Source organism: Mastomys coucha, unplaced genomic scaffold (assembly GCF_008632895.1).
Source record: "Mastomys coucha isolate ucsf_1 unplaced genomic scaffold, UCSF_Mcou_1 pScaffold21, whole genome shotgun sequence".
NCBI lineage: Eukaryota > Metazoa > Chordata > Mammalia > Rodentia > Muridae > Mastomys > Mastomys coucha.
This window is the reverse complement of record NW_022196904.1, coordinates 38206001-38230168: the sequence shown is the minus strand read 5'-3', so window position 1 is coordinate 38230168 and position 24168 is coordinate 38206001. Positions and strand designations below refer to the sequence as shown.

At 46.3% G+C, this 24168-nt stretch overlaps 1 protein-coding gene across 10 annotated transcripts in view; it reads left to right on the top strand.

The window, feature by feature from the left end:
* The window catches only part of Sergef (secretion regulating guanine nucleotide exchange factor), a 199264-nt gene that overhangs the window by 8499 nt on the left and 166597 nt on the right, over positions 1–24168 (top strand). For 8 of the 10 annotated variants that reach the window (XR_004123041.1, XR_004123039.1, XR_004123038.1 and 5 more), the window contains exons 5-8: positions 5567–5627; positions 9906–10019; positions 13424–13486; positions 17458–17616. Coding sequence is in view for 6 of the 10 variants with exons in the window: in XM_031386708.1 (XP_031242568.1) it covers positions 5567–5627; positions 9906–10019; positions 13424–13486; positions 17458–17616 (397 nt within the window). In the remaining 4 variants the exon portion in view is untranslated. The remainder of the gene's footprint in view (positions 1–5566; positions 5628–9905; positions 10020–13423; positions 13487–17457; positions 17617–24168) is intronic. The other 2 variants (XM_031386709.1, XM_031386711.1) reach the window with 2 other exon arrangements.

Below are 24168 nucleotides of genomic sequence, written 5' to 3'. Positions count from 1 at the left end.
CATATACACACATACACACACACATACACACACACATACACACACACACACACACACACACACACACACACACAGATTAGAAAAAAAAGGCAGTAGGTTCTGCAAATGGTAGTCCAGGAATGTTCCACAGAAATATCATATGATTGAAAATTTTATAAAAGCCCCACTTAAAAACAAGTAAGCAGCTGAAATTGAATTTTTAAATAATAACTGTTGAGATATGGCTCAGATACTGTTGACTTTGCTTCTTTGGGATGTATACTTCAGTGTTTCCTCAGGACGTTCTCAGAGGCAGCCACCATTGTCACTATCTAAGTGTACAACATTTGCGTCGTGGCCTAAAGGAAGTCTGCACTCAGCCACACAGCAGTGGCTTTCCGTGTTCCCCTCCCCCAGCCCCCATGGCTACTCTGTGCATTTATGTGTTCTAGCTATTTCACAGAAATGCAGTTGTACAACATGTGGCCTTTTGTGTGACTCCATGCACTGTTTTCAAGTTTTAGTATTTAAAAAAAGATTTACTTATTTTTATTTTATGTATATGGATGTTTTCCCTGTGTGTATGTCTGTGAACCATGGAGGCCAGAAGACGACGTTGGATTTTGGAATTGGAGTTATAGACAGTTGTTGTAAGCTCTCATGTGGGTGCTGAGAACTGAACCCGGGTCCTCCTGAAGAACTGCCAGTGCTTTTAGCTACTGAGCTTCTTTCTAGTCCCTTGATTCTTTTTTTTTTAATTTTTAAATTTTTGTTTTAAATACAGAGTCTCATGTAGCCCTAGCTGCCCTCAAACATGTTATGCAACTAAGACTGGACTTGAACTCCGATTCCCTTGCCTCCACCTCCCATGATGGTAAGAGATGCATAACCACAACCCACCTCACCTTAGAAATTTTAAAATGAATTTAATCTGTCCAGGCTATTGTTGTTTATATAAACACAAATGAGACATTTATGAATAAGGTATTTCTCATTTGTTATTTTGTATTGAGGCTCTGAATCTACTGGTTGCATTGAATCTAATCTACATGTAGCGCTGACCATGGTAGAGAGCCGATGGGAAAGAGGACTTTTGGTATTGTTTAGAGCTCTTTTCCTGATGTCCCACATTACAGGTGTATGGAGTTTAACGTGTGTCCTACTTTGCTTTCTATTGCTGCGACTAACATCATAATTAAAAACAACTTAAGGAGGAAAGGTTTATTTCATCTTCAACTCCCAGGCCACACTTCATCACTGAGGCAGGTCAAGGTAAAAGCGTAAGGTGGGAACTGGAGCAGAGATGCTGAGGAACACTGCTTACTGCCTCGCTTTCAGCTTCATGTTCTGTTGCCTTTCTTTTGCCTCCCAGGACCCACTGCCCAGGAGTGGGACCACTCAGTAGACTGGGCTCTCCCATTTCAGTGGCTCATCAAGGAAATAAATGTCCCCATGACTTGCTGACAGGCCAGTCCTATGGAGGCATTTTCTCAATCGTGGTTCCCACATGACTCTAGTTTTTGTCAAGTGGGGGCAGGTGAAAGCATAGTATTTTAAGTGTTCCTGATGCGAGTAAGAAAAGTTTCAGGAATACACCGAACTCAGAATGAACTCCCCCCCTGCTGCCAGCTAATCCCTGTACTCTGAGGGGCGGGAGATGCGTTTTCATTGGAGAGTTTGAGTCTGTTGCTGTCATCTCATGGAGTTCAGTTGCTGCCCCGTAGCCTATTATTTGTGGGTAATGGTTCCCAAAGCCTGCTCACAAGTCTAGTTCTACAGAGCTCTGGGTCCCCATTGTAACTCCCAGGTGCAAATAGGTGGCCTTGTAAGAACCTACATACGTTATAATTAATTTAGCTTAATTATAGTTGGTATAATTAAAGAAGACAGGAAGGGACAATGGTTAAAATATGCCAGATGACATAGTAACAGAACACTCTGACGAGCTGTCTACCGTATAGCCATGGGAGTGAGAAGAGACAGGAGACAGAGACTCTTCTCACTCGCTCACTCATTCTCACTCGCTCACTCATTCTCACTCGCTCACTCATTCTCACTTGTTCACTCATTTGTGAATGGCAGCTGTCGAGTTTGGGCACTGGATGTAGGTCGCGAGGACACTAGGGGTTAAGACCCATCTGACCACCTAAGAGATTTATAATTTAGTGACACATGGTAAATACATGCAGTGTTATTGTCACGATAGAGTCATAGATGCTTGTGTAGTCCCAAGGAAGGACTGGACTCCTGCCTAGCAGGAAGCCTAGCAGCTGACTCTTAGAGTTCAGCTGAGGTTTCCCTGGCTTGGGATAGGAGAATGAAGAGCAGGTGCCAAAGAAGAACACTCTAGGCCAAAGGAGCAGTGTGGACACGTGTATGGGAACATAGAAAAGAGGGTCTTGGATGCTGCTAGCAAGTGGTCAGGCTGGAGTATGAGGAAAAGGTGGAAGTGTGGGAGTGGTGTGGGGACCCATGACAGTGGAATAGCACATACGATAAGAACACATGGAGATGGGCCTGGCCCGTTGGTTATTTATAGAAAAATGAAAGGAAAGCAGAAACGAAGATTTAAAGAGTCATCTACATAAATTGTATTAGCAGTGAGATTTTTTTAAAAAAAGATTTATTTATTTAATTATTTATTTAATGTATATGAGTACCCAGTAGCTGTACAGATGGTTGTGAGCCTTCATCTGGTTGTTGGGAATTGAATTTAGGACCTCTGCTCACTCAGCCCCTGCTTGCTCTGGCCCAAAGATTTACTTATTATTATACATAGATACATTGTAGCTGATTTCAGACTTACCAGAAGAGGGCGTCAGATCTCATTATGGGTGGTTGTAAGCCACCATGTGGTTGCTGGGATTCGAACTTAGGACCTTCAGAAGAGCAGTTGGTGCTCTTACCTGCTGAGCCATCTCTCCAGCTCAGCAGTCAGATTTTATTCTGCCCAAGGCAGAAGACTGGAGACTCCACTGTCAGAAGTATAGTCTCTAGAAGGCAGGCCAGAGTCTTGTTCTTTGTGTTGGTCAGACTACGTCAGGTGTGATGGATTCTCCTGTGCATTGGTGCACAGGCTCTGGGCATAATGGTCAAAAGACTCTCTCTGCCTTTACACTGTTTCTTGAAAAGAGAGAGACTAAGGCCAGGAGTGTAGCTCAGGTGGTAGAGTGTTTGCCCAGCATCTGGGATGCCCTTGGTATAACCCCTAGCATAAACTGGACATGGTGGTGAATGCATTTAATCCTAGCACTTGGGAGGGGAGGCAGGAGGATCAGGAGTTCAAGTTTATCCTTGGCTACATAGTGAGTTTGAGGCAAACCTGGGATAGATGAGAACATAGGAGATGGAGGAATCCAGGACATATTCAGAGGTTGGAAACTCAGCGATAGCTGCTGCCACTGGGATGTCTGTCTAGAGAGTTCATTAGTTATCCACTGTAGTGTGACAGGCATCATCTCATCACTTCTGAGGGTCAGGAATGGGACCTCTGAGCTGCTCTTTCACAAGGTAGCAGTGAAGGCACAGCCAGGCCTTTGTACAACCTCCGTGGGCTGGACTGAGACCCAGACCCATAGCTTCTGGTGAGTCACAGTTCCTTGCCATACGGGCCTCTCTGTGTGACTCTTCAGACCTGGCAGCTGGCTTTCTTAAGAGGAGGCCTCAGCGCTTTTTATCACCCTCTGTGACTCACTTTGCTCCTTTATTCTTTCCATTAGAAGTGTGTCACTAAGTCCAGCCCACACAGGGGAGGGGAATCATGCTCTGCGACTTGAAGGGAGTAGTATCAAAGAATATGAGGACCTATTTTTAAAACTGCCACAAGATGTATTAGAGAGGACATGACAACTGTCTCCAAATATTTGGAAAGCTTTGTCAGGAGCTAAAGGCAGCTGGGTTTGGCTCCACCTAGAGATACACGGAGGTTTGCAAGGATGGCGAGGTGCCTAGGGGCATGGTGAGTCCTGTGCGACCGGAGGCAGGTACTGGGCAGGGACTGAATGACCACATAAGGAAGGGCTTCTAACCTTAGTAGGGATGGTACTGGGTCAGAAGGGAAGGGTAGAGCCCTTGCTATTTAAGTCTTATTGGAGCACAGCCATGCTTTTCTCATACATAGCTGTTAGATGTTACAGAGCTGAGCTGTGTGGCAGGAACCATATGGTATTTGGCTGTTTAAAGGAAATGTTTACTAACTATTGCACTAGATGACTTTGGAGATCCCCACCCTGCTACCCTTGAGAGATAGTACAACGAGGCACTATGATATGATAGGTTTTAAAAAGTTATTTACAGGGCTGGGAGATGGCTTGACGGTAAGCATGCTTGTTGTACAAGCATGAGGACCTGGATTTGGATCTTTAGAACTCATGCAAAAAAACTCAAGCCTCAGGGGCTAGAGAGATGACACAGCTGTTAACTGCAGGGTGTGTGCAACTCACTAGTTACTCTTGTTGAAGACCTGTGTTCAGTTCCCAGTACCCACATGGTAGCTCACAACTATTTGTAATTCCAGTTCCATGGGATCTGATATCCTCTGCCGACCATCACAGGCACCAGGCATGCATGTGGTGCACATACATACAGGCAGGAAGAACAATTATACACTGAAAATAAAACAATTTTTAAAAATCCAGGTATGGCTGTGTATGCCCGTCAGCCCAGCACTGAGGGAGCTTGATGGCCACCAAGCCAGCTGAAACAGTGAACTTCCAGTTCAGTGAGAGACGGGCTTCAGGGCAGTAAGGCGATGAGCAATAGTGGAAGACAGCCAGTGTCTTCCTTTGGCCTTCATGTGTATCCACATCCTCATGTGCATGCAACACACACATACACACACACACTCATACACTCACACATTCACACATAACACATATACACACATATACACACATACACCACACATAAATACATACACAGATACACAGATAACATATATATACACACATACATACACATGCCCACATGTCCCTGTGTACACACACACACACAACACATAAATACACATACACAGACAACACACACACACATGCCCACATGTCCCTGTGCTCACGCACACACACACACACACACACACGCACACACACCCCACATAAATACATAAATACACAGACAGCACATATATATATATATATATACATATACACACAGATACACACACACACACATATATATACAGATACACACACATGCCCACATGTCCCCGAATGCATACTCATACACACAATGCATATACATACACATACCCACGTGTCCCTGTGCATGCACACACACATACACAAAGCACACGCACACATACTCACCATATATACACATACACACATAACATATATATACATACACAACATACATTCATGTATACACACACATACCTACATGTTCCTGTGCATGCACACACACACACACACACGTAAGCACACATGCACACATACACACATTTCATCTAGTGATAAATATAAAAGCATTATGTGTGAATGTGTGAACATGTTGGTTGGGGGTGCTTCAAGCTGCATTGAGTTCGTACAAGAGTTAGAAGAGTTTGTAGATAAATGATTGTGAGACTAAATCTGTTCTTTTCTTTGGACAGTGCCTGAGAGAGAAGGTTGTTTGTGTCGCTGCTGGACTGAGGCATGCCTTAGCCACTACAGGTGATCACTCAGCCTTTGTTCCCAAGTGAGCCCATCTGAGCAATAGAGCATCAGGAGGAGACTTGGAGGGAGCGATGGGAAGAGTCCTGCCCTGCTGTAGCTCTGACCAAAAGACAGCAGAGAACATGAACATCTGTGTGTGTGTGTGTGTGTGTGTGTGTGTGTCTTTAGCCAGTGGGAGGAAGGGAGTGAGCTGCCTGGCTCTTTATGTTGTAGCCATGCTGCTGGAATTGTCATAATTTCATTCTCTCATTTACTCCTCACAGCCAAGGAGTGTGTGAGTTAGCCTTTTTAAACTCCATGCAGAGTTTGTGGAAGCACTTATAAGTGAGGCAGGGAGAGCTAGAGACCGGCAGGGTAGACATTGCAGTGAGTGGTGCTGCCTTCCCACTGGATTCTAATGTTTGTTGATTGGAAAGCTTCAAGTCAGTTGACTTCTGTACGTGAGTGGGCAGAGGGACCAGCAGCATGTATAGGGGTGTGGGGCAGGTGACACTGAGTAAATAGGACTCTGGCCTGGCTTGAAGGGTCTTAAGGTTTAGAAAACAATTGGCACGTAAAGAGTTCCTTTTAAAAAGAGAGGTAAGGTGGGGTCATGCTTGTCTCGAAGGCATGAGGATGTGAGTTCAAATCTGCAAACAGCAGTGGGAAGGTGAGAAGTAGAGACAGGCAGATCCCTGGGGCTCGCTGGCCAGCTAGCCTAGCCTACTTTACTTCTGAAGCTCCAGAGCAGTGAGCCTCCTTATCTCAGTTAAAAACTGAAGACATTCGAGGAACACCGCCAACGCTGAACTCTGGCTTCTACATGCATCTGCATGCACATGCACGTATATACATGTGTATACCTGAACAGATGCTTGGGAGAGAAAGGGAGAGGGAGAGAGAAGCTAGCTGTACTCAGGAGAGAAACTAGGAAGCAGAGGAATTAGACACTCAGGGACAGGTGGGGGAGCTTTGCCCTTCAGGGTCTTCCCTTTTTTTAATTTCTACACTTCTCTTGGGCTGTGTCTGTGTTCATCTCCTGTGGCTGCCAAGTCTCCATGCTGTGTGAGTCCAGGTGTGGGTGGATGGGGCAGACAGGAAAGGGAAGGAGGTCTGTGAAGCTGTGCCAGTTGACTCCTGTGCTGTACCGCTGCTTAAACCTTGTCTGAGAGTGAGATCATGAGATGACTCATGGATAAGAGCCCCGGCCACTCTTCCAGAGCATCCAGGTTTGGTGCCCCGCATCCACACAACAGCTCATAAAGGTCTGTAACTCCAGTACCAAGAGATCTGACCCTCTCTTCTGGCCTCCATGAGCACTAGGATACATGTAGAGAACAGACAAACATGCAGACAAAACATTCATACACATACAATTTTTAAAAAGTGAAATCTTGTATTTTGAGAGAGTTATAGACCCACATGAGGTTGTTAGAAACAGAATAGACCTCCACGAGTTCTTTTCGTAGTTTCCCTCATTGGTTACACCATGCGGAATTGACAGTGACAGTAGCTTGGCGGGATTTGCTGCTGCTGCAGCAGTGAGGGTGCAGAGGAACTTCATCACCACAAGGTCGCCCCTCCTGGGGTGGATGGCCGCACTCACTTCCTGCTGCTCCCAGCTCCTTCTTAGCTCTTGTCAGCCATTCCTGTTGCCTGTCTATAATGTCACTTCTGAAATGTTCTCAGAGGCCCCATACAGTGTGTCACCTTTTGGGCTTGGCTTCTTTCATGGCATAATTCCCCAGGGATCTGTCTTAGCTCTGTGTATCTGTAACTAATTCCTTTTAGTGATGAGAAGTATGGTATGGATGTGGCACTGGATTAGCCTGCTAGAGCTGTTGCCACAAAGTACTGCAGCCCAAATGGCTTAAATAACAAAAATCCATTTTCTCACTGTTCCAGAGGCCAAAAGCCCAGGATGAGTGTCATTAAGACTATTTCCCGGTGACTCCTTTCTTGGCTTGGATAGCCCTCTTCTCACTGTGTCCTCACAGGCTTCTACTGGACTAACCTCACTTCCCATAGGCACTGTTTAGTTTCTTCACCTCAGTAACAGGTCCTTCTTCCAAACAAAACCATATTGGAAATTAGGGATTCCATACCTGGATGTTGTGGGGTACAGCATAGTTTAGTCTGTAGTAGCTAATTTGTAACTAGTTATCCTTTGAGTAAAGTTTGGCTTGTTTCCAGTTTGTTCTATTGCAATAATCTAGAAACATCCACGGACAGGTTTTTTTTTTTATGACTGTAAATTTCATTTCTCCTGGTTAAGTGTCTGGAAGTATGACTGCTGAGTTGTGTGGCAGTGACTACTCGTTGATAGACAGGCTGTCCTCGTAGAAATCAGCAGGGCAGTGGGTCACCCACTTGCTACGCTAGTGTGTGAGGACCTATGTTCAGATTCTTAGCACTCCTATAGCTACACAGGGTTGTGGGTTTGTAATCCCTGTGCTCCTATGGATGAGGTGGGCAGAATCCTAGAAGATCACAGCAAGGGCCAAGTAAGCCTTGTGCATACAGCCAGCAAACAAAAGACCCTGTTTTAATTAAGGTGGGTGGGGAGACCATTGTTTGAGGTTGTTCCCTGCTTTACACACACTTTTAATTCTCCATATAGATGGCAGGTGGTTCAGTTGCTTTGGAAAGCAGTGTGGAAGGGCTGTGTTATTACCTTACCCCATAGCCACCTTTTCCTCGTCCTCCTCGTCCTCCTCCTCGTTCTCCTCCTCTTCCACCTCTTCCTCCTTCTCCTCTACCTCACAAGTAGCCTCCGCTGACCGAGAACTCACTAGGTAGAACAGATTGGCCCTGAACTCACAGAGATTCCACCTGCCTCTGCCTTCTGAGTGCTGGTATTATAGGTGTGCATCACCACACCCAGCTTGACAAATAAATTTTAAAAAGAGGGAAAAGGGAGAAAGAGGCAATGATATAAATAATCTGTAGAATGAAAGGGACCAGATGTAACTCATTATTCACAACAGCTGAGGCAGAAACAGCTCCTCAGGTGTTCACTGACAGGTGAATGGGCAAGCAAAATGTGTCACACGTGTGCACAGCATGTTTATCTCCCCCTGCCTCCATGAAACAGTACAAGCCTTCAGAACCACAGAACTGCTGTCAGGCTTTCCTCCATAGATGAACGTGATGCTGAGTGGTCTATGCCTTTTACACTGTGCGTAGTTTAAAGTAAACTATTTCAAAGAGGGGCTGTAAAGAACGCTCATCAGTGAAGCATCCTGTTGCTCTTGCAGAGGACTCCATGTAGTGACTCACAGCTGTCTTTAACTCTAGTTCCAGGGGACCCGACATCCTCTTCTGGCATCTGTAGGGACCAGAGACACATGTAGTCAAACACTCACGCACAAAAAGTTAAAATAAATATCTGGGAAAGTCTTCGAAGGGAACGATTCATCATTTGAGACATTGCAGACATTTCGACCAATGGTTGTATGTAGACCTGATTCAGATCCTGATGTAAATTCTCACACAGCCGCCATTTTGAGATGGTCAGGGAAGTCTTTTCCACCGAGGAGGAGGATGCTGTCTTGGTTGACTGCAGCTCCCTGTTGGGCTGCATTGTTCTCAGTGGTCATAGCTGCTGCTTCATAAAGCAGGCTTCTCTTTACATTAGGAGTGCTGGCTGTGGAATGGTCCAGAGGAGCAGGCCTTGATGTTGGTGCTAGCTGGTGGCGCCATGGTGTGCGCATCTGCATAGGATTTTGTTTGTTTGCACTTCTGTGGGGTTTGCGATGCGGATTCGTAGATTGAAACGGCCATTTTACTGAAATGAGCTGCCGTACTGTCTTGTAGTCACAAATAGACATGTATCTGACTTTGCCTTGGTGGGTTAGAGAGGCACTACTCTGAGTGTCAGCTGAACTCATTCCTCGTGTGACTGTGGCTGGATCTCAGCCCCTCTTCTGGGCCTCAGTTTCTTCATTTAGTGAATGGGTGTGGATTCATGGTCTTTAAGGCTCCTCCAGGTTAGTCACCAGCAGGGCAGCACTCCAGAGGTGTGGCTGTGGGCTTGTGCCTGGGACTTTTAGAGGACGTTTTACTACTACATTGGAATTTTCTCTCATGGTATTAGATTGTCCCAAAGACTGGATTTGTGATTGGCTCCATGGTAATCTCTGTGGCTGGTCACGGGCCTCTTGAAGCAGCCAAGCTCCTGAGTAGGGTTCACATTGAGGTGAGGTGGGAATTTCCCACAGCAGTGAAATGGTCAAATGGCAGTCTGGTCTAAACCTGACATACATTTTCTCTTTTCCCTTCTGCTCTGCTGGGAAGCGACTGGCAGTGTGTTCCAGTGGGGAACTGGCTTGGCATCTTCTGGTCGACGCTTGTGTCCTGGGCAGAATCTCCCATTGTTTTTGACAGCAAAGGAACCCAGCAGAGTGACAGGTGAGCAAGCTTCTTATTTCTTCATGGTCTTTTGATACCCTCTGAGAAAGTAAATCTTCAGAAAGTGGGTAAGTGGAGTTTTAATCTCTCTCTCTCCGTCTCTCTCTCTCTTTCAGTATTTTTCTAAACACTTTATTTCATATGGGTGTTTTGTCTGCATGTATTGCTGTATATCATTTCCATGCCAGGTGCCCAGAGAGGCTAGAGGAGGGAGTTACAGGTGGTTGTGAGCTGCCATGTGGGTGCTGAGGATCAAATCCAGGCCCCCTGGAAGGGAGCCAGTTCTTTTAACTGCTGAGCCGTCTCTCCAGCTTTGAGCTTTTGGTATTTCTTGACTTTTCTAACCATCTCTGTTGGTTGGAATGTCAGTCCTTTTGTGATTTTTGTGGCCCCAGCAAACGTCACCGTTTGGCCCTCAGAGTCTGAGATCTATTGAGCAATAGAGGCCAGGCAGGTAGGCGGAGATCAAGAAGGAAGCTCTAGAATGGGTCATAGCAGCTTGGAAGTTATGACCTAGGAGTTGCGAAGCAGTGCGTGGTAATACTGTGAGCTTACAAGTTCTGAATCCTAGATGCGAGTTGCTCACAAGGCAACCACACAGAGTCAGCTGTGCTGAGTTTCCTGTATGGCCAACAGGACAGGAATGACCTCCCTGTGCAGGCAGTCAGACCCCAAAGAGACCGTGCACTGTGCCTCTGTTGCCCAGTTCCTTCTCTCATGAGGGAGTTGGGAATGAGTGAGGATATAGGGAGCAGGCATGGGGCATGTCCACAGGGAAACACAGTAGGGAGTTTGCACTCTGCTCAGGGCCTGCTGGTCAGTCTGCTGTTGGTTAGTTGGTTAATAGGGGCTACCCTTGGCTCTCTTCTCTTCTTTATCTTCTGATCTCAGGTCCTCTTTGGCTCTCTCTCTGTTCTCCACTCTCTGTAGGCCTTCCTGTCCTTGTGTGTGGTCCAATCAATGTCTATCTTTTCTCTAATTTACTTTTGGACCCAGCTTGCTGAGGGCTGGCTATAGGAAGTCCTACATAGGAGCTCTAACTACTCTTCCCCAGCTGGAACAATGGAGACTCGAGGGTTCTGGGAAGTTATGGGTAAGAATGGGGACTGCATGGCATACACACGTTCAGATTATTCTGGTTATGTGTGTGTGTGTGTGTGTGTGTATACATATTTATGTATGCACCCGTGTGCATGTGAATGTGGAAGCTAAAGGGCAGCCTGGCTGTTGTTCCTCTGCCACTATCTACCTTGTTTTATGAGATAGGGTCTTTCACAGGCCTGAGGCTCACCTGCTCCACTTCCTAACACTGGGATTATAAGCATGTGCTACTATGTCTGCCTCAGAAAAGACTTTGAAATTACACTCACTCACTCACTCACTCACTCACTCACTCACTCACTCACTCACTAACTTTATCTATCTATCTATCTATCTATCTATCTATCTATCTATCTATCTATCTATCTATCTATCATCTATCTAGTCTATCATCTATCCTTTGTGTGTGTGTGACAGGACTCACTTTTCCAGACCTCCTACTTTGGGCACTGGTCGTCCCTGCCTGACCTGCCACTGTACCTGTGGACAGACCCTCAGCTCTGCTGGAAGTGCCTTTCTCTTTTTTCTCTGCAAAAGCTCTGGAGTCTTCTCAAGGGCTGGCTCAGACATGGCCCTCTTAGTGAAGGGGACATGACTCTTCCTGGCCTCCATTGACTTCTTTCTGTAGATAGTACCGTCTCGTATCCAGTGTGAATGGTTATTAGTTTTCTCCTGTGCCAAGGGGAAAGATAGGGCTTTGCTCCCTGTATTTTAGTACTGGACCGACTAGGAGGCATAACAAAAAGGCACTGTTTAATTTAAACAGCCATTTTGGGATCTGCCTGGAACATTAGTTCCAAGTAGTCTGGAGTTTTTTTGTGGGTTTGGATGGCTCATCTGCCTCCTGCCTCACAGCCCATCACTTTGCATTCCCTGTCCTTCACCCTGCTACCACAGGGGTCCTAGGGTGAGGACTCCTTGCTTGGTGGGTGTAGCTGGGAACCTGTGCTTGCTCTTTTCATCCCACAGGCCACTTGAAGGTATGAGATGCCTTTTAGTCAGTCAAACAGAAGTCTCCAGAAACAGTTGCAGACTAGGACTGTGTTTTGCTCCAGGCTGAGCCATGAATTACCACAGGTTGTCCCAGCTTCTGACAGGATGGATTGGGATTCTGATGTGTTGCTGAAGGCAGTATAATTCAGGAAGGTAAAGTGCTGGACTTGGAGGTCAGAAGCAGGATCATAGAATGTGCTGTGTTCTGAGGCAGCCTGGTTTGTGGTTAAGCCCTGCACAAGATAGGATTGGAGGGTTTGAGCCCTTCAGCCTTCCTCAGCGGGCAGATCTTGGAAACCTGGGCACACGTTTCACCACACAGATCTGCTGGGGGAAGGTGGGTGCAGGAGAGGGTGGAGAGGCTCCCGGAGTTTGTCTTTTCTTCAGCTCCCAAGGAAATCTGGCCAATCTCTTGAGGAGTAGGGGATGGGAAAGGGAAGGAACACCCCTTCCATAGCAAGCCACCCCTTCCCCATAGGACTTTGCCCCTCTGTACCCTTTCTAACACCCAAAGCCCACGCGTTGGGTCTGACAGGCCTGGCATGAAGTCTCTGGACCTCCATCTCGGGAGCAGGAGAGAATCCAGCAAGTCACTAACCCTTCCTGATATGGTCTGCTTGTCAGGCGCTCCCTGTGACCACTTTATGGGTGATTTGAAGCCTTTCAGAGTAAGACAGGCATGTTGACTGTTATGATCCTAAGTCTGCCCAACCCATCTGTCTCCTAGCTCTCCTGCGCTGTTATGGCCAGTGCCTGTGTAGTGAGCATGACCATCTCAAATACTCTTTTTCCTAGAGCCTGGGGTTCTCAGGAGGGTCCCACCTGCTACTTCTGCTGTTTTCAGTAGGAATATTCCAAGGCTCTAGACAGGAACAGGGGAACTGTGGTGAATGGGGAAACCTCTGCCCAAACATTTCCATAGTTCTGAGAGCCCTTCAGGGCTGCTCAGATTCCATCATGAAGCTCGCAGAGCATCTTCTCAGGTGTATGCTTCTGCTTGAATCAGAAACATGACTTTATACTGATCTGTGCAGTTCCGTTCCAGCATTGCATGGTTGCTCTGGTTTTCCTGCTGTTGCTATCAGTGATAATGAAGACTGTGCACTTTATCCTCAGTACATGCACTTGTTCAAACCCTGTGCCATCACTGTCTCCATCCTGCCAAGCTGCCTGCCAGCACTGCTGCTCATGCTTGCCTGCACTGGGCGGGGTTCTCCCCATGCTCAGGTAAAGCTCAGCCTTGGAATCCACTCTTCATGCAGCATGTTTTGGCATAAATATAGCTCAAAGCAAACAAATTTCTTTTCCAGGCCTAGAAAATTCTACAGCCATATGTGCTGTTGCAGGATCTGACCACTCGGCCTCATTAACAGGTGGGTACCAGCTGAATGTGCCATTCAAATTTCTGCATGCCGTGGCCTGGAATGAAGCTGACTCAGAGTTGGGGGGAGGGTATAAATTTTGGAGTGGGAGTTTGGTACCGCTCTTGGTATAATTTTAGGTAAAATTGCTTTAGCTTTTGAGACTGTCTCTTCATCTGGAACATACTTTATGGGTAGCTGTAAGAACTTAATTTGATGGTATGTATAAGGTACTCACATCAAGCTTCAGCTCATTGCTCATCCTCTGAGTTTTCTCAATTATACAGGGTGGAAAAGATTATCTTCCTCTTGGGGGAACTGTGATGGGAAGATCAAGAATTCAACAGTAAATTTATATATAGCCACGTACTGCTCAGCCATGGGGGTGTCATTGCCTGAGCGTCAGGGGGATCCAGTCTGCTGCACTCCTAGGCTGTGTGATATTGGAAGGGGGATCCAGTCTGCTGCACTCCCAGGCTATGTAATATTGGAACCATTGTGTGGTTCATTGCTGATGAAGTGTTAGTGAGCGAGTACATGACCATATCGCATACTGCACTTTTGTTTGCTTTTGAGACAGTCTCACTCTGTAGCCCAGGCTGGGTTGGAATTCACTATGTAACCCAGGATGACCTCAACTGTACTGAAATTCTCCTGCCTGAGCCTCCTGAGTGCACAGGTTGCAAGTGTGAATGACCCTGCTAAGGATGCACATTCCTTTCTAAGCCATTTCACTGTCTAATGTAACTTCTTACACTCTCCCTCTTATATTAACTTGTGTTAATCTGCTGCTGCCCACTTCATGTATTTATCGTCCTGTTTTCTTTCCATGTGTTTGCCTACTCTATTTACCTTTATTTCTGTTTTACTTACCTTTCATCCTTATAGCTTTCCATATAACCTATATATTTGCATGTATCTGTATGTAACTTTATATATATATTTTTCTGTTTCACTTCTTTGGGCTCCCCCACCCCCACTAAATATCCATCTTTCTTTTTCTTTTTCCTTCTCTCCTTCCCTTCCTTCTTCCTCCCTTCTTTTCTCTCTTCCTCCTTCCCTCTCTTCCTTCCTTCCTTTTTTAGAGATAGTCTTGTGTAGCCCAGGCTGGCTTCAAACTCAGTAAGTAGATGAGGCTGGCCTCGGAACTCCTGATCCCATCTCCCAAGTTCTAGGACTACAGGCATGCTCCAGCATGCTCAGCATTTACATTGCAGTTTCCTGACTCTCTGTCTGTCCATCAGTGCCAAGCCTATGCAGTATAAGTAACCCAGTGGCCTTTCCTTAGGACGCCATGCATCATTTTCCCATGAGGGAAAGTGCCCTGTACCTGTACCTGCACCTGCACTTGTCTCATACCTTGTACATGGTCCCAAATCTCTTCTACAGACAATGTGATTGCAGGGTATGAGAGCTTTGCTCCGCCCACAGCTAGTGATGTGGATCTTTGTAGGAGTAAGACTAGATTAAGCTTCATTCTTTTTCTGTCTTAATTGATTTGAGATGGCTGATGGTATGCAAACTTAGAAATTATCAAATTACCTGCTAATGTCAATTAAAAAAATGAACAAAAATATATGATTACTAAATTTATTATCTCCTGTATGGCCACTTTAACTATGGTGCCATATTTTAACATACAGACTGGATTTTTTTTTTTTTGGTGGAGCTATAATTTATATATGATATTCACCACTTTAAAGTGTCCATTTAATCATTTTTAGTATAGTCACAAAGTGAATTGGTTTTTGATATTTCAAAAGTGAGTTAAAAATTGTCAAGATTAATGGCCCTCGTTTCTCATCTTACTCAGGCTGTTAGCACATTGGATTCTGTTCGGTGTTCTTTAGACCTCTTCCCTGGAGTCCTTGTAGATTATGTAACCATTTGGCATTGCAGCAGAATTTAATTTTACCTGCTGATGCAACAGTGTAACTATCCCCATGTGCAAGACAGTCTGTCTTTCAAAAAGATGGTTTAGATATTCTGAGCCACAGAGGCTCCACATCCATGGCGCCTCTGTGGCTCTCCAGTGTCTACTGAGTTGACATTGTGTGGGGTGAGGGGTGTTGTCTTTGCCCTCCTGTAAGGGATGAAGGCCAGAGGCACGGTCGTAGACCTGTAGGATGTCAGTGATGGAAGCTGTGTCACTTACATACCTTTACCTTAGAGTAGAAGATACAAAGGCATGTTATACTATGCCTGGTGTCCCACAGCGAGTGAGTGATGGAGGGAACTTAGAGACTCCTGAGCTATGACTGTAATCATCCTGTTTGGCCATTGATGAATTTTAGGGACTATAAGACCACTGTTGGGCAAGCAATGCTGTGAACTTTATCAGGAACTCAGCAAATGAAACAAGCCTGGCTCTATATCTCTTCACTGGCTGTGTGTGAGTCCTTGTTAGCCAAGAGATCTTGAAAAGCCATTTAACATGTCCCAGGCTTGATTAATTTCTCTTTTGGGACAATGCTGTATAATAGGATGTGAGCTGTCTCATAAAAGCTAAAATGAAATAGGTAAAATTAATCTTATTAATATATATTTTGCTTAGAATGTCTAAAATCTTATTTACTATAACAGGAACATTATTAAGGAGATATGCTTTCTTGTGTGCCATATCTGTGTAGTCCGTTGAGTATTTTCATGTGGGCCATCCACACTTCAGGTGTGACTAGTGTTTAGTGCATGTATATGGGCTTTCCCACTGCTAGGCCTAGGGAAGCTCACAGAGGAGCTGCAGACTGGTATCTCACTGGCTGACTTACAGCCTTGGCTTCATTTTGTTTGACCTTTGTCTAAAAATTTTCTTTGAACTTTACTTTTTAGATAGGCACGGTTGCCACGGCCACCCACCAGTTGCTCCAGTCAGCAGTGATGTCAGTTAGGCCAGTAGCCCTCCCTTCCCATATTCAGCTGGTGAAACCAAGGCTTGGAGAGGAAGTGATTTGTCCAAGGTCAATAGCTAGTTAGCAGATCCAGGAATAGCAGCCAGAGTCACTTGACTCTGCATTTGCTTCCTGCTCCTGTTACATCACCCTGCCAGTCACTTCTGCCTCTATCCTGAGATTGCTGAGAGGCCCAGATGAGCTCAGGGGCTGCACAGATGGCCAGTGGTAGCTCATTCTATTCTATGGACAGTGAACACAGTGAAATAGTCTCATTTAAAAAGGTTTAAGCTAAAATACCATACAGTTTTTTTGTTTTGTGTTTTTTAGCAGTGTCTCCTGTAGTCCAGGCTGGCCTTGAAGTAACTGTGTGGCCAAAGATGACCTTGAACTCCTAATCCTTCTGCTTCTACTTCCAGAGTTCTGAGATTATATGCAAGCACCAGCACCTGGTTTATCCAGTGCTGGGGGACTGTGTATGATAAGCAAACATTCATCCAACTGAGCAACATTTCCAGCCCTCAAATGGTGTCTTTTCTAACCTGTTATCTTATAAGTTTAAACATTTCCTTCTTTAAAAATGATAATATAGGCTTATATTTAAAAAAATATAGAAAGTGGGCATGTGAGATGGCTTAGTAAGTAAGAAAGTTTACCGTGCAAGCATGAGGACCTCAATTTGAGTCTCAGTGTTCACATACAAATGCATTGTGGAGAGTGGAGACTTGGGGCTTCCTGCGGCTTCCTGGCCATCAGCCCAGCTCCAGCTTCAGTGGAGACCCTGTCTCAGAAGAATAAGGTAGAAGTAATAGAGCAGGACACCCGGTGTTCTCTGTTCATGGGTACATGCAACTCCCTAACCCCCAGGAATGAATGCACATACATGCACAGAGGAAAATATGTGTTACATATGCTAGGCCTTGCTTATGTACAGTATTTTGTAAGTTTTACATTAGATTGTGTTCTTATCGTGCATGGCCCCACTAAATGCTGTGGTAAAGGTAGGACACGATCCCTTTTAGCTGTTTCTTTTTCAGAGTTGTCTCCTTACCCTTCTAGGTCATGTTCCTTACCTCCCATTCACCTCTCTTTCAGATACAGGAGAGCTGTATGTCTGGGGCCGTAACAAGCATGGGCAGCTGGCCTCCCTCGATGCATTCCTTCCTGTGCCCCAGAGAATAGAAGCACATTGCTTTCAGGATGAAAAGGTCACTGCTGTCTGGAGTGGCTGGACACACCTGGTTGCTAAGACAGGTGAGGGTGCAACAGAGAGTTTGGGACTGGCGAGAGTGGTTGTCCGCTCACTAGTACTTGGGGTTGAGGACTTGAGGGGGGGCACTTTAAGCACTGGAAAGTGGAGGACATGGCATCTCCGTCTGCCATCAGCTAGGTGTGTCTTTTCCTCAGTGGATTACAGCTTTGCACTTAGAAATGCAAGGCTGCATTGGTGAACTCACTCTGCTCAATAGTCCTTGAGATTTTGAGAGGGTGTCCGTGACTGCCAGCATGACCCAGAGATTGGTCCAGGGTACCAGTGAGCCTTTCTTTCATGGCTGAAGAGATGGCTTTATTTTTATTTCCACTTGATCTGAGTTAAATCAACATCAGAAAGTATTGGTAAACATTTCAAAGTGAGTCGTAGCTGGCATGACATTGTGATTTAAACTTGGGGTTGACTCTCCTGCACTGTATACACTGATTGAGCCCTCATGTTCTTCAGGGAACCACATACCTGGGAGGTCTGGGCATCTTTACCTTTCCATGGACTTTCATCTCTCCCTTAGGTTAGGCCTTTCTTGGCTGTCATACTCCTTTCTTCTTGGATTTTGGCTTTTTGTGGCCCCCCCGCAGTCCAGGAGTGGCTGCTGATCTGTAGTTTCCCAGGCAGTTTGATGTCAGAGCAAGGCCTTCTGAACCTCAGGAGTTCCCTGGCCTTGCTGGCTCCATTGTAGGCTCCCAAGCACCTGTTGACTGCTTTTCCAGAAGTTTCCGGCTCTCACAGGTTTTCTCTTAGCTTCAGCTCTCTTCAGTAGGTCACACTCGCTGTATGCATTTGTACTCACAGATCTGTGAGCATTTGTGTGTGTGATGTTTTTAATTGGTCCTTCCAAAGTGTGGTGGATGGTAGCCTGGCTAAGGGTGACACTGAGTAACTTTGATGTTGCCAGGTTGGAGGATGCTCTTGGGAAAGTGTGTTGCCCATTAGGAGGGAAACTTTCTTTCCTTAAAGAGCTTCAGATTGTATGAACATAGGGTTAGAAAACTTCATCTGTCTGTCTATCCATCTACTGATCCATCCATCTGTTTACCTGTCATCCATCCACCACCCATAAGTGGCAAGGTCTGTTTATGTACCCCTTATGAGAGGCAGACTCATATCAGAGCCCAAGTCCCATTCCAGTATGAGCCATGCAAGCACAGAGCCAAGTACAAAGCGAAAAGTAGGGAGGCAGTGAGCCCTGGCAGCAGGCTGAGTAATTAGGTGTGAACAGGTGGGCGGCTATGGGTAGTCTTCACGTAGTGCAGTCAGCAAAACACTCCTGCTCCCACACAGGGGAGAGTCTGGGTAATCTCTGTACTTGGTTAAGTGGCTAACTAGGAAAGACAGAAGTGGTTCTACTTTGAAATGCTGTAGTGGAAGTGGACCTCGTGTCGGGACAGGGGCCCAGCCCTGGGGTGGGAGGTTGGCAGCTGCATTCTTGACAGCGCTGAGTCACTCCAGCTGCTTGGGAGCTCAGCTTCAGGTTTCCACCCCCACTTGAGAGCATGATTTTTTTGCGGGGAGGGGGGCGGGGGGGTAATGGTTCAGCTGTTTAATTAAATTGCTAATTCAACTTGCTTGTATATGTACCTTGCTCTGTTCCCTTGTCACCCGGGTCAAGAATGGTTAAAAGCTGGGTGTTTGAATATCTGGGTGTTATACTGAATTAGGGGTGAATGAGAGGTTCCCGATTCACCAGTCTCTGCTCCTTGCAGCAGCCATGGCAGCCCTTGCCCTGGCCCGATGTCATTGAGAAGCAGCACCCAGGGTTTCCGTTTAATCAGACTCAGCTGCTCACAGTAATGGGAACAAGTTTTCCTTGCAGGGTCACAAGTGGCTCATCAGTACAAGGGGTTGTTTGACTCCGGCTATTTCTGAAGCTCCAGGGGAGGACAGCAGCAGCATACAGCTGCTCGTGTGGAGGCACTGGTTGTGTAATCCCGATCCTAAAGAGTTTGTGCACAGTGACCGTGTGTCTCCAGAGTTGTGGGGCAGGACAGGACACTTTGCCTTTCTTCTCCAAGGTCTCAGGATTAAAGAGGTGACTTTTGTCCTGCAGTGGACATCTGCATTGACTGGAGACATTGGTGGCTGTGACAGCTGGGGTATGCCATTGACATCCAGTGGGTGGAGGTCAAGGGTGCCACTGAATGTTCTAACCTTGCAAGGTGGCAAGGTGCCCCCAGCTTGGTACAAGAAATGGATGCAGTCCAAGTACCTGCATTGTCAAGGTGGAGGCATTGCTCGGGACTGGCATCCCCTTGAGCAGGTGTGTAGCCAGGGCAGTTTGGATGGCAGCAGAATAACTTCCCAGATGGTCTGTACGGGACTGCAGATGCACTCTCTGCCCTCAGTCTGCTGCCCGCCTGCAGGTTTGCAGTGGAAAAATACTTTTCTGTGTTAGTCAGAGGCACTTGGAAAGAGGCCAGGAGAACCTGTTCTAATCTGGGAGAGTTGGCAAGGGCACCTGTGTCTCAGACTGGTGAAGCTGCATTCTAGAAACCTTTCCTGAGCTGCTTAATGCTCCCCATCAGTTCTCAGGAACTTCGTGGGACCCCTGCACGACTTTATCCAGGCTCAGTGACCTGCGGCTGCCTCGCAGATGGTCAGTTTCCTGACTAGAGACGTTTTACAAAGCTGGATGGCAGAGTTTGGTGTTTTCCTCATTTGGTGACACGTCTAAGCTATTTTATACACCCTGGCCACTCATCTCTCAAGTAGGATATTAAATGTTCCTGTCTGCCTCATAGTGTGGTTCTGTGGTATGGACAAATGAATCTGTGATGCTCACCTGAGGCTGGAATAATGTAAGCTGCTTCAGCGCTCCGTCTTGTTTTTAGAAGAGCTGCTGTTTTAACAGGGTTTGTGGCAAGATGGCAATCAGCTGTATTCTCACCAAGGGCTCCTAGGCCAGGCCTGTGCTGCTCAAGCTGATGGCAGCTATGCTCCCTGAGGTCTTTCACCCATGTGCAGCAGAATAGAGATGTTACTGGTTTCTCAAAGCTCTGGAAGCCTTCGGTGGCCTCCTAGGTATTTTTACCTGTTATTTTAACTTGATCCACTGTGGTTCTCTACCCAGTCTGCAGTGTTTGTCCTATCTGCTTAATGTCTAGGGTGTAAATTCCATGGGAGGTGTGTTTCATGTTGCCCATGCTCCGTAGTAATATTCTTTCAGTCAGAAGACGAATGTCATGTCATGTGTGTGCCTGGTGTACCCAGAATTCATAAAGGAGGCTGGATACCTTGGGACTAGAGTTATATAGATTGATGGGAGCCACTGTGTAGATGCTTGGAATCAAATCTGGGTCCTCTGTCAGAGCAGGAAGTGTTCTTAATCGCTAAGCCATCCCTCTGCTCCCCTCTCCTTAGTAATAGTCTCCTAATTGAGATATTTTCCTTACTTCTCTAAAGACAGGGACTGTATGCTGATAGGACCCTTTAGATACCCCCTTTTCTTCAAAAATCACAGACCAAGAAACCCTTGATAGCATTTGATGTTTGAACATCAGTGAAGCCCAAGCCCACATTGGTTCACATTGAATGGAGTTTATACCTGATGATGATTTTTATGTTTTGGGGCCAAGATCCTATCTAGAATAGGTTGGCAGTATACATTACTCCTTCTTTGGGGCCTTACATCATGAAACCTCAGTGGACATTAGGGATGTTCTAACCTTGTGGGTCTATTTAAAGCAGGTGGTTTGGAATTTGTGATGCTTGCTTGAGCTTTTAGAACTTTGACAACTCCATAGTTGATAGTCAGATGGAACCCAGAGGACACTTTTGAGGTGGGTCATGTGCTTATTACCAGAGCCATTAGCACTTATCCTGGAACCCCTAGCATGCCCACTGGGGATGGGAACTCAGCGAGTATTTGGCCTTACTTCAGTTCCTGAGAAACCTGGAATTGGGGTTCAGGGAATAGGTGAAGGAGTAGGACCAGAACTGAAGCCTCATGACTCTCAATCAAGTGCTCCTTTGGCCCTGTCATTTTCTTGCCATAGTCAGTGAGGTATAGCTTATGTAAACCCAGGAGCCTGGCTAGGCTTGCTGGTTCCTTCTGTACAGGCACCTGCACTTCCAGAAAGCCCTGCTGCTCACTGAAGAGCACAGTCCAACCCCCAAGTGGATGTATATGGAGCAGAGCCCGAGGACAAGGTGCAGAAGGCCATGCCAGGGGCAGCATTGGTCCTTTCTGATATTACAACAGCAATCCCATGGGCTGCTGTCACTGGTTGTCATTATAAAGTGTGGTCACAGATATTTTCCTACAGGAAGTTGACAAGTGGAATGTTCTTACCCTAATTTCTCAGCTGAGTTCCCAGTTGATTAGTTGCATTGCCCTGGTCCATGGAGGTGGACAAAACCATTCTTTTTGTCCCTATGTGTCACAGAATGCTCTGGCTTCATAACTGAGCTGCAATTATTCTTCAGAGCAGGACCTTTCTCTGGCTTTGGACAATTGATTCTCCATTGTCCCACATGTCCAGGGACATGTAGTTATCTTGGACCCCTTGGCATTTGTCTATGGGATGCGGACCATGTGGACACTGAACTGTGCTGTAGAATGCAGGGGACTCTGAAGTCCAGAGCTACCTTCAGAAAGCTTGTGGTTGGATAAACAAATTAAATATTTAGTAGATGAATAAAGAGTGTGGTGGGAGGCCAGAGGAGTGGCCAGGACACCAGGGGCTTTGGGGTTTCTGAGAGATGGTGTGGCGTGAGTCCGGAGGGAAGGGCAAGCACTTGTGGTTGGGCTTTGGGAAGGTCACACTTCAATATGTGGAGTGTGTACAAGTTGGTTCTCTTGACTTTTTCCTTTTCTCTGGTAAGATTCCCAGGCCTCCTGGCTCCTCGTCTACTTTGTGGCCAGTAGGAGGTCTCAGGCATGATGATCTTTTTGAAAACAAATCACTATGCTTTATTGTGTGTGCTGAGGAACAGCAGGGAGTGAGCACATCCTAGCTCTAGTAAAGGCCAGAGGATAACTTGTAGGGCACAGTTCTCTTCTGTAACCACGTGAGACCTAGGGATTGACCTCAGGGTGTCAGACTTGGTTGGAGGCCGGTGCCCCTTACGTCGAGCTATCTTGCTGGCCCTGTAGTTATTCTTATGGCCACCCCAGTTCCAAAGTTTCATTCTGTGAAAATAAAACTGGCTTAAGAAGTAATCAGCATAGATATATGTGTTCAGACGATGATTGTTATGCCCTGTTCAGCAGCCTGATTTCTAATGACAAAACCGATGAAATGAAGGGGGATGGGTTAAAAGAACTCAGGCACAGTCACACGCTGGAATGTCACACTGCCATTCAGGGGAGTGCTCAGGAGACTTAATGCCAGAGGAGTAGCTTTGTGCTGTACTTTCTAATTCTCAGCTAGCATTATAAAAAGACCAGGAAGAAATATACCAGAATATTATCTCTGATGGGTCCGATTAAAGTGCATTTTATTTTCTATGCTAGTAAGACTCTTAAACTCTCTGGCTCCCCCTTCATTCATGTGGCCAGTAGGAGTTTGTAGACATTATTATTATTATTTTTAATTATGTCTTATTTATTATGTGTGTTGAGGGGCAGGGGGAGTGCACACATGGATGGGCAGATCTTCTGGTCTGATGGTCACCTTCATAACACTATTTCAAAATGAAAGTGAAAATGGCTTGCTCCTCGGGCCAGGGGACGATCCCCTTTCAGCGCAGTGTGGATGTCCTTGACAAGTCTCTTCCCTGGACCTCAGTTGAGAGGTCACATGGAAAAGAGGCAAGAGGCTGTAGCAGGAGGCGGGAAAAGTGGCCTCTATTTTTGGCTCAGTCATGAGTCAGCTTGATCGGCTCCGGCTCCTTTGGGTATCCGTGAGCCTTTGTTTCCTCATCTGCAGAGGGGAGTTGAAAGTCATAAGAGGTCTTAATGCTCCAGAGTGCATTTGTTCCCAAGGACAGGGTTTCTTCACTCTTGTGGGGACAGCTGGGCGTCGGGGGGCTGAGCTGATTCCTGGACTCTGTCTTCCTTGGAGCTGGGTACTTTTGGCTGAAGGCCAGTGCAGGGTGGGATCTAGTGGGAGCATGGCTAGCTAGCCAAGCTGGGAGGGTGGAGAGACTTCATCCGGCCACTAGAGGGAAGCATTGTTTGATTACATTCCCTTGAGGAACCTTGGTTTGTGTGCAGGACTCAGAGTCTAGCATTTCAAAGGAAAAAGGACTTTGGAAAGCACTCTACAGAACATAAATAAATATTTTGCAGATGTGAGCTGTCAGAGGGAAGTATAGCAGAGTGATCTGTGTAAAGCCACACATCGCTTTTTTTTTTTTTTTTTTTTTTTTTTGCCCTGCATTACATAGCACAGAAGGTGGCTGCAGACAGAGTCAAGGGTATGACATGTGGGCCCTATAAAGAGCAGGCATGAGCTGTGAACCGGAGGGATCCAGCAGCAGAGTTCCTCTGGCTGGGTGCGGCAAGGCCTGGGGTCAGAGGAGAACAGATGGCTTCTTGAGCAGAGCAGCTCCTGCCTGTAGTGTGTGGTGGAGTACAGGAAGTATGCACACAT